Here is a 13,910-nt window from a genome sequence, read left to right on the forward strand (position 1 = left end):
AGATTTACGCATTCGATGGCTAATTGATAAGAGCTTTAGCTCTTACGCACGAGACGAAAATAAAAGCACACGTGCGTGTTTATACTACGCCAATGACATACGTTTGAAAATCTCGCCCCGCGCGTGTGCAACCCCAAAGTAACGGAAGAAAAAAAGAGCAGCTATGTAGGGTAAAAAAACAACAATTGATACGAAACCGTATCTGTTTCTCTCTTCCGTTCAGAAAAATACGGAAATATTTTTTTGTTAAATCTGTTAATGGTCGAGTAGAGAACAGCGGCAGAGAAAAAAAAAATATACTTGTTTTCGAGTGCACACCAGCAGCAGCAGCAGTAAAGTTGATCGATATACAGGCACACGGGCGCGGAGAGAGAGAGAGAGCGAGAGAGGCAAAGTCGCGCAAACGCTTCTGCTCCTGGGTAAAACGATCCCATAACGCGTTTAAAGCTTCCTCGTGGCTACTTTCGCCTCAGCTACTACTCGGCAAGTCTCTGGAGAGTGTCTCGTCTCGTCTAGCTTCTGTACGGTCAAGTTCTTACGGATAAATTCTTAACTCGATCAATCACACTGTCGCGTCGAGTAGAGCAGTACGGCGCGCGGTGGCGGCGCTCGGGTGACGCTGCACAGCAGCAGCAGCAAAGTAGCAGTATACACGGGCCAATCTTTGCACGGTTTAAAGCTGCGGATATAGCAGCAGTGGCTGGTGCATTTTCTCCGCGAGGAAAAATTTGCTTCGCGTTTGTGCGATGCCCTTCTCTACTTTTTTTTATCATCATTTTTGACGCAACGCTTATTACTCTTTAGGTTCTCCTTTCCCGCGAGTGATGAATCATATAGCCACTAGCTAAACTCGCCCTTTCTCTAGCGGCGCTTACACTTTAGAGATTTTTATTATTATTTTCAACGGATCGCGCGCATGCTAGCTGCAATCCGACGTTAAGCGCACTCGAGATTTAAATTTAAAAATCTCCACCTCCTCCTCCTCCTTCTCCTCTTTTTCGTATGTTATATATCATACCCTATGTGCTGGCCCGCTATAATAATGCATTATAAACGTGCAGTCCGTGCAGCTGTGAACCCGCATGTGTCATAATAGACGCTTATATAACGGCTTAAAGCGCGTCACGCCGCGCGCGTTGCGAGACTGTAGGAGAGCTTTTCGCGACGCATTTGCAAAGTTTTCGCGAAAAATCGTCGCGTTTAGCCAGGCAGCCCGCGTTGGGCCGAGGGGCATGAATTGAATTGAATGAAAAATTACGTAATGTAAGGCAACTAACAAGCTCTGGCAGACCCTGATGGTAAATATGTACGCGATCATAATGAATTCGTCGATGAAACGTTATATGCATACCAGAGCGCGTGCACATAGCTAGCCAAAGATGCGAGGCAAAAAAACACGGGCATATAAGTTAAACGTCCCGGACGTATCGATCGATAATATTGCAACGATGAAAATAGGGTGATGTATACGTTACGAAGTTACAACGAATGCCAGAGGAAAGAAAAGAACGGCATCGCGTGCTCATTATGTAATAATAAAAAAAAAATACGAGCTGTCGCGATGTGGAAATCGGTTAGTCAGTAAAAATCGGTCCGTCGTAGAACACGCACGACGACGTACACGCACAATCTCGACGCACGAGGTTGGCGTCGCCGTTGGATTTTCAGTGAATCGAGCAATGAAAACAAGAGTAGTCTCGAGTGTCGTGTGCCGAATATCTATACATCTACATTCATATATGAAAACGTGCTATATTTATAATACCTTCGATCAGCATCGTCGCTCGTCCTGGGCTTTCGGCACAGCTCGTGGCCTTAGCCCTGGATGCTGATGATGATGATAGCAGGCGTCGTCAGCCGAATAACTGACTGATAAAATCGCACTTTCGTTACTCCGCTGCTGCGGCCTAATACTGCTGCTACTGCTTCTACTACGTAGCACTACTGATCGCAAAGATAATCGATGACTCTTCGTTATCACTCGCGACGATAATAGCATCGTTATTTTCATCAAGCACTGTCGAGAGTGAAAATTGTACGAAAAAAAAGAAGATAGAGAGAAAGAGAGAGAGAGAGAGAGAGAGAGAGGAGAAGAAAACGAAAACAAAAGTTTCAACGAACGAAGCTGACTAAATTATAGTAACAAATTTTCTGCTAAATTGTATATTGTTAAAAATGTGCATCATCCAGCTTATAAAGTACACACGCGTAACAAAATTATACACACGCGGGTAAAAATAGACGGACTGCGAGTAATAGAGGAAAAATAATAATACAACTTTAAAGGACGCCCGCGAAAAATGAAGGGGGTCTTTTTTTTTAATGTATAAATAGCGAGTGTTTAAGCGAGCGTTTTGTATGTGTGGGGGTATATAAGAAGAAGCTTGGCGGCTGGCAGCCGGCCTCGCACTGACTGTGTGTCGAAATCGTAGAAAGGGAGAAAGACGAGAAAACCAGAGAGTGTGAGAGAGAGAGGAGGCCTGGACTCTTGCGCGCAGGCTGCTACTGTACTCTCGAAGCAGCAGTGGCAGCGCGCGCCGCCTCCTCCTTTTTTGATGGGGGGTCGCTCGCTCGCTCGCTCGCTTACTCGTACATATGTGTGTGTGTGTGTGTGTGTGAGTGTTTCGGTGTGTGTTGGTGCATGTGCAAGTAGTGGGAGATAGAGCTAGAGCGAGAGAGCGAGAAAGAGAGAGAGAGAGAGAGAGCTTGCAAGCACAACGACGATGATGATGTAGGGGGTGAGAAGAAGTTTCAATGGATGTACACACGACCCTGAGAGAGGATACACACACACATATATATGTGTGTACATCGAGAGACACATACACACGTACACCCACACATAGAGCGTAGTTGCTGGATTTTCAAGACTCGAGGCTTGTTCTGTAACACTATAGTACGATAGCGGTATATATGTACTTTGAGCTTGCATCAGCTCCTTCTCCGTCGATGCCTCTTCGAGTACATACGTATACGTATATTTTTTACCAGTGTACCTTTGTCAACGATATGTAGGTAAAAAGGAGAATAAGAAAAAAAGAAGACACTTTTTTTTCTTTTTTTATTTAGCTTTTTTTAGCCAAGACTCGTCTGCGAATTTACACGTACAATGGATTACAAAATATATGTGTGTAGAGGAGAGAGAGCGAGAGAGTGCAACAGAAAGAAAGGACTGCTGCTCTCGAGTATACATAGATCACTTATTGTTTCTCGCGAAGAAGAAAAAGCAAAACAACGACGCGTCATTGGATTACTGCTGCAGCTACTGCTATATATAGCTAAAAATACCATTTTTCGCAATCATTTTTTCCTTTGTGGAATGAAAATAGCTGCTGTTGAGATGGATAAGGGATGAAGAGTGAGAGAGAGACAGAGAATTTCTGCAGTATCTTAGCGGCAGTCGAGAGACGAGGAGCTTTAGCTGTTTCAGAGAAGAAAGTTCTTCGCGCTCTGCGCGCGCGTCTCCTGAGAACTATGGGCCAACGAAGGATTAAGAAGCCTAAGTCCTCTCTCGCAGGACATTATATACCAAGATCGTAGCTCGTACATTATCGTACGTGCTGTGTGTGCGCGCTTTGGGTTGGTTTGAATTTTGAGAGCCCCGCTAATGCGAGTTACTTTTTTTGTTGTTGCTTTTCTTGGCCCTCAGTCCTCTTACTACGCTGAAAGTAATTTGCTTACCGCGTTAAATGAACCGCGTTTCTTGAACGTAAAAATAAAAATCGAATTTCACGATATAACGTGAAAAAATGCGCGCGACGTGTATTTCCGGTTTTCGTTTTACGCTAAGCACATTTTTCTCGATTGTGGTAAACAAAATAAATGCGATACGAGGGAGCCACGGTGCGCGACGTATTGCGCTCGTACCAACCCAAGCGTTTATATCCCAAAACTTTCGGAGCTAACTTTTTTGCGCTCGTCGCGTTAAACGCGCAGATAAATCGCGAAACACACAGCGTCAATAAGGTTTTGGCCCCTCCCCCGCGCTACGATCGTCCGCCTCCTCCTCCTCCTCCTCCAACTCCTTTGTGACCCTCCGCGTGCTCTCTTCTGCACACACGAGGGCGAAGAATCACGCAGCGTAAAATCGAAAACAGGCCGTTGAGCCTGTCCGGCGAGAAAAGGGATGATGCCATTCGGCTGCTTCCCGTTTCCTTTTTCGACTTATATAGTTCCTGCGCGCGCGGCGGACTTTGGCTCTCGGGGGTAATATGTGTGCCCTCGCGCGCTGGATATTTTTAGATCCGAACTGCAGTGTACGTGCACGCGAGCGACATTCGTTTTTTTTTTGTATAAAAAAAAAAATGGCTCAGCTATAGACATAACGTATAAGTTGAGGGGGAGAAAAAAGTAACTGGAAGGAAAAAAACAGTTTTTAATCTCTAGAAGAGCTACAATGGCACTATTTAAATTAGGAAATTCGATATAGCTCAGGATGGAATTGAAGCTGCGGGCGACGATACCCTCGCGATCGATAGCAGATAAAAATGTTCGACATTGCTAGTAATAAGCATAAATCAAGAGTGCAAATGGTATTTTTTTTCTCCTTTCGTGTTTATCTTTCTATTTTCTTTGTAATATACAAAACATCAAACGCTTTCCGAATGTCGGCTGGATACGCGCATTCGTATAAGCACAAAAATATACATTACACTTTTTATACGGATAAACGACATATAAATTTTAGTTTGCGCTAACATTTGTGCTTTTACAAAATAAGAAACTATGTACAGGTGCTTTTTATTTTACTCCTTTTTTTCACGATTGGCGACTCTGTATTATTTCAGTGTAGAAGAATCTTTGGCGGGAGAAAAAAAGGAGCTTTTACATGACACGGCAGTTGCAGGCCAAGCAGTCACCGAAGTAGCCGTCGCGCCTGTGGTGCAGCTCCGAGTCGGAGCCCAGATGCAGCGAATCCTCGCTTCCGTCGTCCTCACTCATCTCTTCGATGCTGAAAGCGTCGATCATGCTGTGCTGCTGCTGCTGTTGCTGCTGCTGCTGCTGCTGTTGTGGCTGTATCAGCTTCTTCTCGGCTTTGGGCCTGGCCTTTTTCTTCGTCATCGGGAATAATTCGTCCTCGCTTCAACAGAAGATTATTTGCTCAAGGCATTTGCAAGCAAAAAAAAAAAAATAATAAAATTTTTCGCACGTCTCACCTATCGCTGTCCGAGTGCCAGATCTCGACCAGGGCATTGTGCTTCTTCTTCTTCATCGGTATCGGCAGTTTTTTGATCGGTATGAGCTGCGAGCCGCTCGGCTCGGCTTGGCTCGAGCTTTGATGCGCGTCCATGGGCTCTTGATCCGGCAGCTTCGTGTACTTGGAATTGCGCTGTATCCTCTTGGCTTGCTCGATCCTCGCCTCTGCAAAGAAAATTCGTATTTATGAGTAAAACACAATTACAGCTCTCTGCGAGTACTACTGCTGCAATACCAAGTTTTCTCTGCAGCTGCTTAGTGGTGAACTTTTGCTGTAACGGACCCACGGGTCGGAGCGCCGCCGCGTGGTGATGATGTGGATGATCGTCATCACTGCTGATACTGCTGCTATCGCCCGCCGCGTAAGCGTTATCATCGTCCATGTGGGCCGTAATCTTGGGGTCGCTGTCGATGCCGCTATCCTCCATTTCACCGAAGCAGTTCTCAAATCCGCCCCTCCTCTCGCTCTGTCTCTCTCTCTCGCTCGCAATCTCCCCCTCTCTCTTTATGCTAGATATCGTTATCGATGATTATCCATCAGTCTGAAAAGTCAAACGGGGGATCCTTGATAGTTTTTCGCTCGTACAGAGTACATCGCGCTGCCGCAACGAGCCTCGTTGAATAATGCACGCGAGCGGCTGCTCCGCCACGAGAACGACTTTATTGATTTTTCCACGCGAACCGAACGAGGGAGCGTGTGCGAGAGCGAGTGTACTCGCACTTGTTCCGCACAGCTGCATAACATCATGTACACACATGCACGCGACTTCTTTTGCATAGCCAAGGAAAAATATTCGAGTACAGTCACTTCTATCGCTAAAATCGATTATTTTTCTAGTTGAAAGAGACGAGTTAAATGTCACACGATCGAAAAATCGCCGATGTGTGACCACTTACTTACCTCTGTCGCGTTGTGTTGCCGAGTCTCTGCACTTGGCGAGCTTCATCCGCAGGTCGATCGAGACATCAGCATCCGGAGCTGCAGCAGTTTAAAACGACACATGAATCCAAAATATTTAACCCCCGTACGAGAAATCGGGACTCTACGTATATTTTACGTGCGTACTTTATCAATAAGAAGACACGCCAGCCAAGCGGCAGGCAATAACCTCGACGATCGCGAGCTTGATATCACTGTCGCGCGAGTCAGTCCCCCTGCGCGCATGTGTCTCGAGCCTGCGCCGGCTTGGCTGTGCGCACACACGGCGCAAATCCCTTTATACGGTATACTGAGTATATAAGGGCACACATACAGGAGGAGCTTTTTGAAAATTACGTTGTTGGCGGCGGCGGGCGCGAGCGTGTGGCGCGTGTTTGATCGATGCCGACCCGATGAAAACCGCTCGTGTGCTCTTTCAATTACGCAAAGATAATTTTGCGCAATAATTGGATGAAAACAAAAGACCATTGCAAACACGCATCCATAACCTTTTGTATATTTATCCCGAGATTGGCTGCGTTGCGAGAAGCAGAAAAGTTTAACGTAACTTTGGATGAATCCTGTCGAGTAATAGTTACGATTGACACTCGTCGCGCGATAAAGTCGTCAATTTCTCGTTGATATATCGGAGGAAAGAAAAGGACTAGATAAAAATCCATCACGATGCCGCAGTCTTTAGTAAAAAAACCCACCAAATCTGTGGTAAGTGGCTTTTAATCATCACAGTAGAGCTTTGAAATTCGGATAATAATCTGCCAAAAAAATATGTGAATTGCAGATCACCCTGACCAGGAGTGTGTCACGTTACGGGAGCGAGATGGGCATGGACCGTGGCCTGGCCAAAGGGCTCCTGAAGCCCGACGATCAGTTGAATCTTAACGAGGAGGTACGTGAATTGTCATCGTGCCTACCTGCCCTTTACTGTGCACTCGAGATGTATTGCACTAATCGAGAGGATGGGCCGATGTAATTGCAGGAATTGGACGAGGACATTGCTCGAGCGCTGACGATGAAGAATCACTACGAGCCGAGCTACATAGTTCAATGGTCCTACGCGGCGAGAGAGTTCGTCAAGCTGCCCGATCCACCTGACCTGGTAACGACCCTCGACGTCCAGGAACTCGTGCTGCACAAAGACAGCGAGGAGGCCAAAATCCAATTGTCCGGTGGCGCTTACAGAAGTAAGCTTTTACTGTGTTAAAAGCTCGAAACGAAATTTTGTACATGTATTTTTGTGTTTTTCATTTTTCATAAGTTTCGGACGACGACGACATCAGTGGCGAGGGCGAAGGCGAGGAAGACGAGGGTGAAGAGGACAAAGAAAAATTCGACGAGGGTTTTGAGGATGACAGAGAAGAAGGAGAAGCAGGTAAGGCCCGCGCTAAATTAATCGCGAACGCGCGCGAGTAGTTTGAAAAAAAATCAAATGACCACTCGTTGTGAAAAAGGACCCGACGAGCCCGAGGAAGACGAAGGCGAGGGAACACCCGGGAAACCGAAAAAAGTCCCGAATCAGTTCAATTATTGCGAGCGAGCCGCACTCACTTACGACATTCCCATACGGGTGAGTAGTAGTCGCGCTAGTTGTAAACATGCAAAATTTGATTCATCGACTTGTTTTCGACCCAGGACATGACGACACAAACCGTGCCACCACCCACTGCCAACTGTTCCGGCCAAGTTTATCAGGGCTTGATTTACGACGATTACACCGTAATTACGTATAATCGAGCATTATTACAACCGATGGAAGCCTTTCGCCTTCTAATAAGCCATCTTTGAATTCGTCAGGCGGACTACAATCGTCAGCAGCAGGAGAAGGAGAAGGAGAAGAAGTCGTCGCAGCAGCGCGGCCGCGACGATCCCAAGAAGAAGGCCCAGGAGGAGAACGCGGCAATGACGCAGCGCATGCTCCAGGCCGTCAAGACCCTCGAGCGCATGGTCAATCAGAACATCTTCGACGACCTGACCCAGGACTATCGCTACTGGGACGACCCGAGCGACGAGTTCAAGGAGGGCGAGGGCACGCTGCTGCCCCTCTGGAAGCTCAGCTACGAGAAGACCAAGAAGCACGACGTCACGGACATGTGCTTCAACGGCAGATACTACGACCTCTTCGCCGTGGCCTTTGGATCGAGTTAGTGGGGCAGCTGGCGCGATCGATGTTGCACGCTCGACGACGACGACGACTGATTCGATGCCTCTTTTCTCTCTCGTCCACAGTGTCGTTCAACAATCCGATGCCCTACGGCGCGGTCTGCCTGTTCACCCTGAAAAATCCGTCCTACCCCGAGTGGATATGCATGACCGAGTCGCCGGTGATGTGCGTGGACTTCAATCCGCAGCATCCGCACCTCATAGTGCTCGGCACCCTCGACGGCTCGGTGGAGGTCTACAACGTGCAGCTGGCCTCTAGCGCGCCCCAGTACAAGAGCAACGACGTCACCCAGAAGCACGCGGGCATCGTCTGGCAGGTCTGCTGGGCGCCCGAGACCGAGGAAGGCAATCTCACGTTCTTCAGCGTGAGCACGGACGGCCGCGTCAATCACTGGGTGTTGAATCAGAACGACCTGGGCTGCACCACTGTGATGACGCTGCTGCTCGACAGGCCACCGATACCCGGGCCCGACGGCACACAGATGTTGCTCAAGGGCTGCGGCACCTGCATCGCCTTCCACCCGCAGGACCCGAGCGTCTATCTCGTCGGCACGGAGGAGGGCACCATCTACAAGTGCAACACGGCCTACAGCAGCTGCTACATGAGCACGTACGAGGACGCCCACGACATGCCCATCTACAGGATCGCCTTCAACAAGTTCAATTCCGACATATTCGCCTCGTGCGCCGCCGATTGGCGCATCAAGATTTGGGAGGACGGCCGACCGTGAGTACCACAACGTGGAATTTGAACGGAATTTTTTCCGTCTTCGAGGGATCACTGATTGTGTGCGACCAATTGTGGGCAGAGAGCCGCTCTTCATGTTCGATCTCGGCGTGCCGATCGGCGACGTCCAGTGGGCGCCCTACAGCGCGACGGTGCTCGCCTGCGTGTCGAACGACGGCAAGGTCAGCGTGTTCGACCTCAACATCCACAAGTACAGACCGATCTGCAGCCAAGCCGTGGTAGATCGCAAGAGGCGCAAACCCACCAGGCTGGCCTTCAATCACACTCTGCCCTTTATCATCGTGGGAGACGACAAGTGAGAGGCGCATGCAAATCAATAAACAGAGACACTTTATATTTTTATTATTGCTTTGGTGTACTTTTAAGTGTGCTTTATTCGTCATTTTCTCTTTATATCTCTTAATTATTTTGAACATTGTTTTGTCATCAATTCCAGAGGTACGATCAACACGATGAAATTGTCGCCGAATCTCCGGCAGAAGGTCAAGCCGACCAAGAAGCAGCAGAACATGAGCCACGACGAGCTCGAGCTGGCCAAGCTCGAGAAGCTGCTGAGCTTTGTGCGCGAGCCGGCCGTTCTCGAGCCGCCGACCGACATGAAGGAATTCCTTAAGCCTACATAATCGATACCGAGTGTAAAACTTTAACATTAATAGGTTGTTTTTAATAATTGTAAATACGGAATGGGTGCTTTCTTCTTATTGGCACTGGATTCTCTGGAAAAAACATAGTGGACAATGAGAGATCGCGTGTGCGTCAAGAGAAATCCTTAATGTATAAAACGTCAGTTTAGAGTAACTTCCCAAGTTTTAAAATATCGTTTACGATTCGTACAAAAACAAATCCAAATCACAGTTTAACGTGTGTAGGATTATAATACCAATCATACAATAATCATAATAAAATATCACAATACATTTTTTAACAAATTCAATAGTAATATGAACTACGTGTTTGGACGATTTGGACATTTGGCCATGGAACTGTTTCTTCTTCTTTAAGAACACAATACATAGTTTTTGGCTTTAATTAACGGCCATAAAGGTGGAGAAAATTCAGTATGGATATTCAGGTTCAAAAAATATACATGTACAATTGCTATCGAGCCTGAAGATTCTCTCAACACAATTTTTGTAACTAGGAATCAAACTTTTTTGATTAAACATATTCCTTATGATCTAATGACTGTAATATACTGATTTTCTGAGATTAAATTCCATGACTTTGAACATTGATTAAGAATAAAAATAATACTATGAGAGTATAGTATTATTTTTTACATTTCAACGAGTGAATAAATTTTTTATCTACTGTCTATGTACATATACCTATTCGTTCTTGCATGGAAGTGATTTATTTTGAATAAGAACGATTAATTTAGAATAAATTCATTAGAAAAATCATCCCTCAACTTATATATTCTTAGTATACAAGAAATAGTATCAATCAAAACAATAACATTTAAAATCTTTTAACAGACAACTCTGGGTTTTCTATTACACCTCTATAAAATTTCAATTCCAAAAAATCTCTTATATTATTCGGACTGGGCACTTGTCTTCCAATAAAATCAATACTCGACATTGGATGTAAAAAGTGTTCTGAAAAATCCCGAACTTTCAGAAACCATGCATCCCGTGTCATAGTGCCATTTTTGGAATAAAATGGCAATATATTTACATGTAATCTGTTGACTTTGGAATACTGAACCTTGAAAAATTCTCCTTCTGTAGCTTTTTCCCACACAAAACCTTTATTATCGACAACTGCCTTACTTCTTGCCTTTACTATCCAGGGTGATCTGTTTAGATCATCCTTATTGATACCAATTACAACTTTATGATCCCAAGGAAGAATATCACCACTGTGCATAGCTCCTAACAAAGATTCTGCTTCTAGCCAATATCGCACTCCAACTTCATCAAGTTTATTGAAAACATGTAGAGCTACTTTTCTAAGCCCAGCAAGGCAACACGGAGGGGTATAACGATTTTGTAATAAGTAAGATGGAATGTCATTTACTACAGGGCCAAAGCAATTTGGTGTATCTCTTGTACATCCATACCACTCTGTATTACCAGAAACATGTGTTACTTGCTTTATACCAAGTTTTTTAAGTGCTTCTGCTTCACGAGTTCTATGAAGTGTTTGGAGTTGTGTTTGAGCTTGTTGGCTTCTATACAATTGCTTACTTTCCAAGAAATGCAGATTTTTCAAGATATGAACCTGCAATAAGTGAAACTTTGAAGATGATAACATTTTTTATATTAAACATGCTAGTACAATGAACTAATATCAAATAAAAACATGAAACATATAGGTACTTACTTTTTTTCAAATGATGTGAATAAAAAGCAGTGCATTATGGTACAAATATAAAAAAACACAACACAAAAGCAAAAAAATCAAGCATTAGCATTAATCTTGGGAGATTACATTCAAAATCAAGTCAAATAAAAATATAAAAAAACAAATAAAAGTGAATAAAATAAGTTTCCAGAAATTGTTTTATTACTTCAAATCTTACCTTCATTCCCAATGCAGTTGTTTGTATGTATAAAGCATTTGGACATGGCAGCATAAAAGGATCCGTCAATTTATTAATAATATCTACATCTATGATTGTAACATGTTTTCCAGATACTATATCGCACTCTGTTCCACTTGCTTTTGAAACTTTTAAACTCCATTGTTTTATCCTTAATTTTGCATTGAGACAACCCAAAGAATTTTTGCCCACTGGCACAGAAACAATTCCTAATTTTGATGCACTTTCAATAGCTTCCTAAACAGAAAAAATAAGTGTTGAAATATCTATATCTTGATTAATTAATTCTTTTATTTGTTACCTGAAGTGTCTGCTTGGTAATTAGTCTAGTAGCATCAGGCAGAAATGCAATATATTTTGTAGTTATAAAACTGACAGGATTTCTTTCTTTGACAGTTCGACCGAAACTGGGTTGTAAGTAAACAAGTTTGACATTCTTCAAAGTATGATTTGTAAAATCCAATTCCAAAGGTGGATACAAAAAGTCATTTGATACGATTATAATATTCATAGTTGGATACGAATTCAATATTGTTTTGACTGTATTCGTAATATCATTTTCAAAACTTTCAAACTGTCTGATAACAATTGTAACCAGATGAGCCAATCGTCTATGAAGTTTTTGGGGCACTTCAGTTACACTGTTATTGCCTTTTGATAATTTTAATGATTCGCTTGAAAATATAACTTTGTACCAAAACATGCATTTGGCTACAAGAAGAAGAAGTATTAAGATTCTCACTGGTTTTAAACGAACCATCTTTACTATTCGTTGCTGCTGGTCAATCTATTTCACCACTGTTGGCACAAAATACTGTTTTCATACTTCACAATAATTAATTGCCCATATCTCAAATTGCAGGAAGAACAGTAATCAGACTTTAACTGTAGTAAAACAAATCAAATAGAAATTAATGATTCGAATTATTGAGGTGTTGAAAATATTAAACGTACGTTAGTCTGCTTTCTTCGATGATTCAAATTCATCTCTTCTCTTGGAATTCTGTGTCCAACGGAAACGAAAGCAGCATTCAACCGTTTTTTTGCGAATCAGCGACAGTAGCAACAATGGACAGCCGGCATCGATCGGGTAGACATCCTGTGGCGCTCGCTAATCAAGCGCGCACACGCCTAACCCGCCACAACGGTTTACTGTTAAATTTTCACGAAAGATTCGAGTAGCCCATGGAACGTTGTGATTCAACGACCGTTTGAATTTTCAACTAAAAAAGAACACAATGTCGACGGAGGTAAGTAAGTTTGATAGGCAGTACATCCGGGAAGAGAAACAAACTTAAAAGCACTATATAACTGATTAGAGCTTGAGCGATTGCGCTTGCGGCTCTCGTTATTCACAAGGAGCGTATTCGTTCCTGCACGGGTGCTTTTGCTTTCGCAGAACTTGCAGGCACTCAGTGATCACGTGACGCTGCCGAAGGGCACGCGCGAAACTTGCAAATTTTTAAAATTGTTCCATTTGGGTATATCGAGTTTTGTTCTCAATAGTAAAAAGGAGAAAAATTAGACTTGAATTAAATTAAAGTGAAAATTTGTTTTTGAAATAATTGCAGTACATCAAGAATTTCGAAAAAGAATGACTTTATTTCCATCATCGTCATATTAGTTAGTGCCAAAATCAAGTAGCAACCCAACGAAAAAATAAGAATAATTAATAGATATTTTAGTAACTTACAAAGGTATTTTGTTTTTGTTTTTTGTTATCAATTAATACAATCAGAAACGCCAGTTTGTCTTTATTATCAACTTTACAGAAAGAAAAAGGGTCTCTTATATTACATTATTCAATTTTCGTCAAGTATATATCATGTTTATTCATTCATTTGCCGCGCTCGCACACATGCTCTATTGTGTAATATATATTTATACATGTTACATTGTTTATTTTTCCGAAGAACTCATTGGCTGCTATTGATTTATTTTTTTTTATGAATTTCAACAATTTAATATATATAATTTATTCTCGTAATATCAATTTCTAACTTTGACGTTCAATATTTTAAGTTATTTTACCTCAACTTCTCTCGTTTTTATATATCACTTGTTATTCACATGCGGAGAGCATTACGCCCGCAGTCAAGTATACAACATTTTGCGTTATGTAATAGTTATTACTGATATTATCGTGTATTATAAATCATTCAATTGTCCATCAGAAATATGTTACATCGATTTTTATTTAGCTCTATCATTATATAATTTTATCTATATAATCTTTTTATAATTATCATATAATATATACTTTAGTTTACGTTTGTTATAATCATCTTTAAAACAAAAAAATTAATTACAACCCAATTGAA

At 43.0% G+C, this 13,910-nt stretch overlaps 3 protein-coding genes across 5 annotated transcripts; 1 reads left to right on the forward strand and 2 right to left on the reverse strand.

The window, feature by feature from the left end:
* Positions 1-4,715: 4,715 nt before the first annotated feature.
* On the reverse strand, positions 4,716-6,369 carry LOC106649513 (nucleoporin GLE1). Of its 2 annotated transcripts, XM_023457599.1 has the most exons (5): positions 6,263-6,369; positions 6,098-6,175; positions 5,432-5,738; positions 5,157-5,361; positions 4,716-5,080 (listed from the first exon to the last, which is right to left on the reverse strand). In XM_023457599.1, exons 3-5 carry the CDS (start codon positions 5,622-5,624, stop codon positions 4,825-4,827), a joined length of 654 nt encoding a protein of 217 aa, XP_023313367.1. In that variant the 5' UTR covers positions 5,625-5,738; positions 6,098-6,175; positions 6,263-6,369; the 3' UTR covers positions 4,716-4,824. The 2 variants fall into 2 exon arrangements, with proteins under 2 accessions (XP_023313367.1, XP_014222438.1); XM_014366952.2 differs by having other exon boundaries at positions 6,098-6,369.
* A 97-nt stretch (positions 6,370-6,466) lies between these two features.
* LOC106649690 (dynein intermediate chain 2, ciliary) lies at positions 6,467-9,675 on the forward strand. The gene is made up of 10 exons (XM_023457598.1): positions 6,467-6,838; positions 6,915-7,022; positions 7,113-7,317; positions 7,392-7,505; positions 7,585-7,700; positions 7,766-7,849; positions 7,928-8,273; positions 8,360-9,020; positions 9,103-9,336; positions 9,478-9,675. The coding sequence occupies exons 1-10, from the start codon at positions 6,800-6,802 to the stop codon at positions 9,662-9,664; spliced, it is 2,094 nt and encodes a 697-aa protein (XP_023313366.1). The 5' UTR covers positions 6,467-6,799; the 3' UTR covers positions 9,665-9,675.
* An 812-nt stretch (positions 9,676-10,487) lies between these two features.
* On the reverse strand, positions 10,488-13,430 carry LOC106649691 (fukutin-related protein). 2 transcript variants are annotated; one of them, XM_014367253.2, is made up of 4 exons: positions 12,544-13,430; positions 11,891-12,474; positions 11,569-11,826; positions 10,488-11,267 (listed from the first exon to the last, which is right to left on the reverse strand). In XM_014367253.2, the coding sequence occupies exons 2-4, from the start codon at positions 12,347-12,349 to the stop codon at positions 10,503-10,505; spliced, it is 1,482 nt and encodes a 493-aa protein (XP_014222739.1). In that variant the 5' UTR covers positions 12,350-12,474; positions 12,544-13,430; the 3' UTR covers positions 10,488-10,502. The 2 variants fall into 2 exon arrangements, with proteins under 2 accessions (XP_014222739.1, XP_014222740.1); XM_014367254.1 differs by lacking the exon at positions 12,544-13,430 and having other exon boundaries at positions 11,891-12,508.
* Between the last annotated feature and the right edge of the window lie 480 nt (positions 13,431-13,910).

This window comes from Trichogramma pretiosum, unplaced genomic scaffold (genome assembly GCF_000599845.2).
Source record: "Trichogramma pretiosum strain Unisexual culture from Peru unplaced genomic scaffold, Tpre_2.0 scaffold43, whole genome shotgun sequence".
Lineage (NCBI taxonomy): Eukaryota > Metazoa > Arthropoda > Insecta > Hymenoptera > Trichogrammatidae > Trichogramma > Trichogramma pretiosum.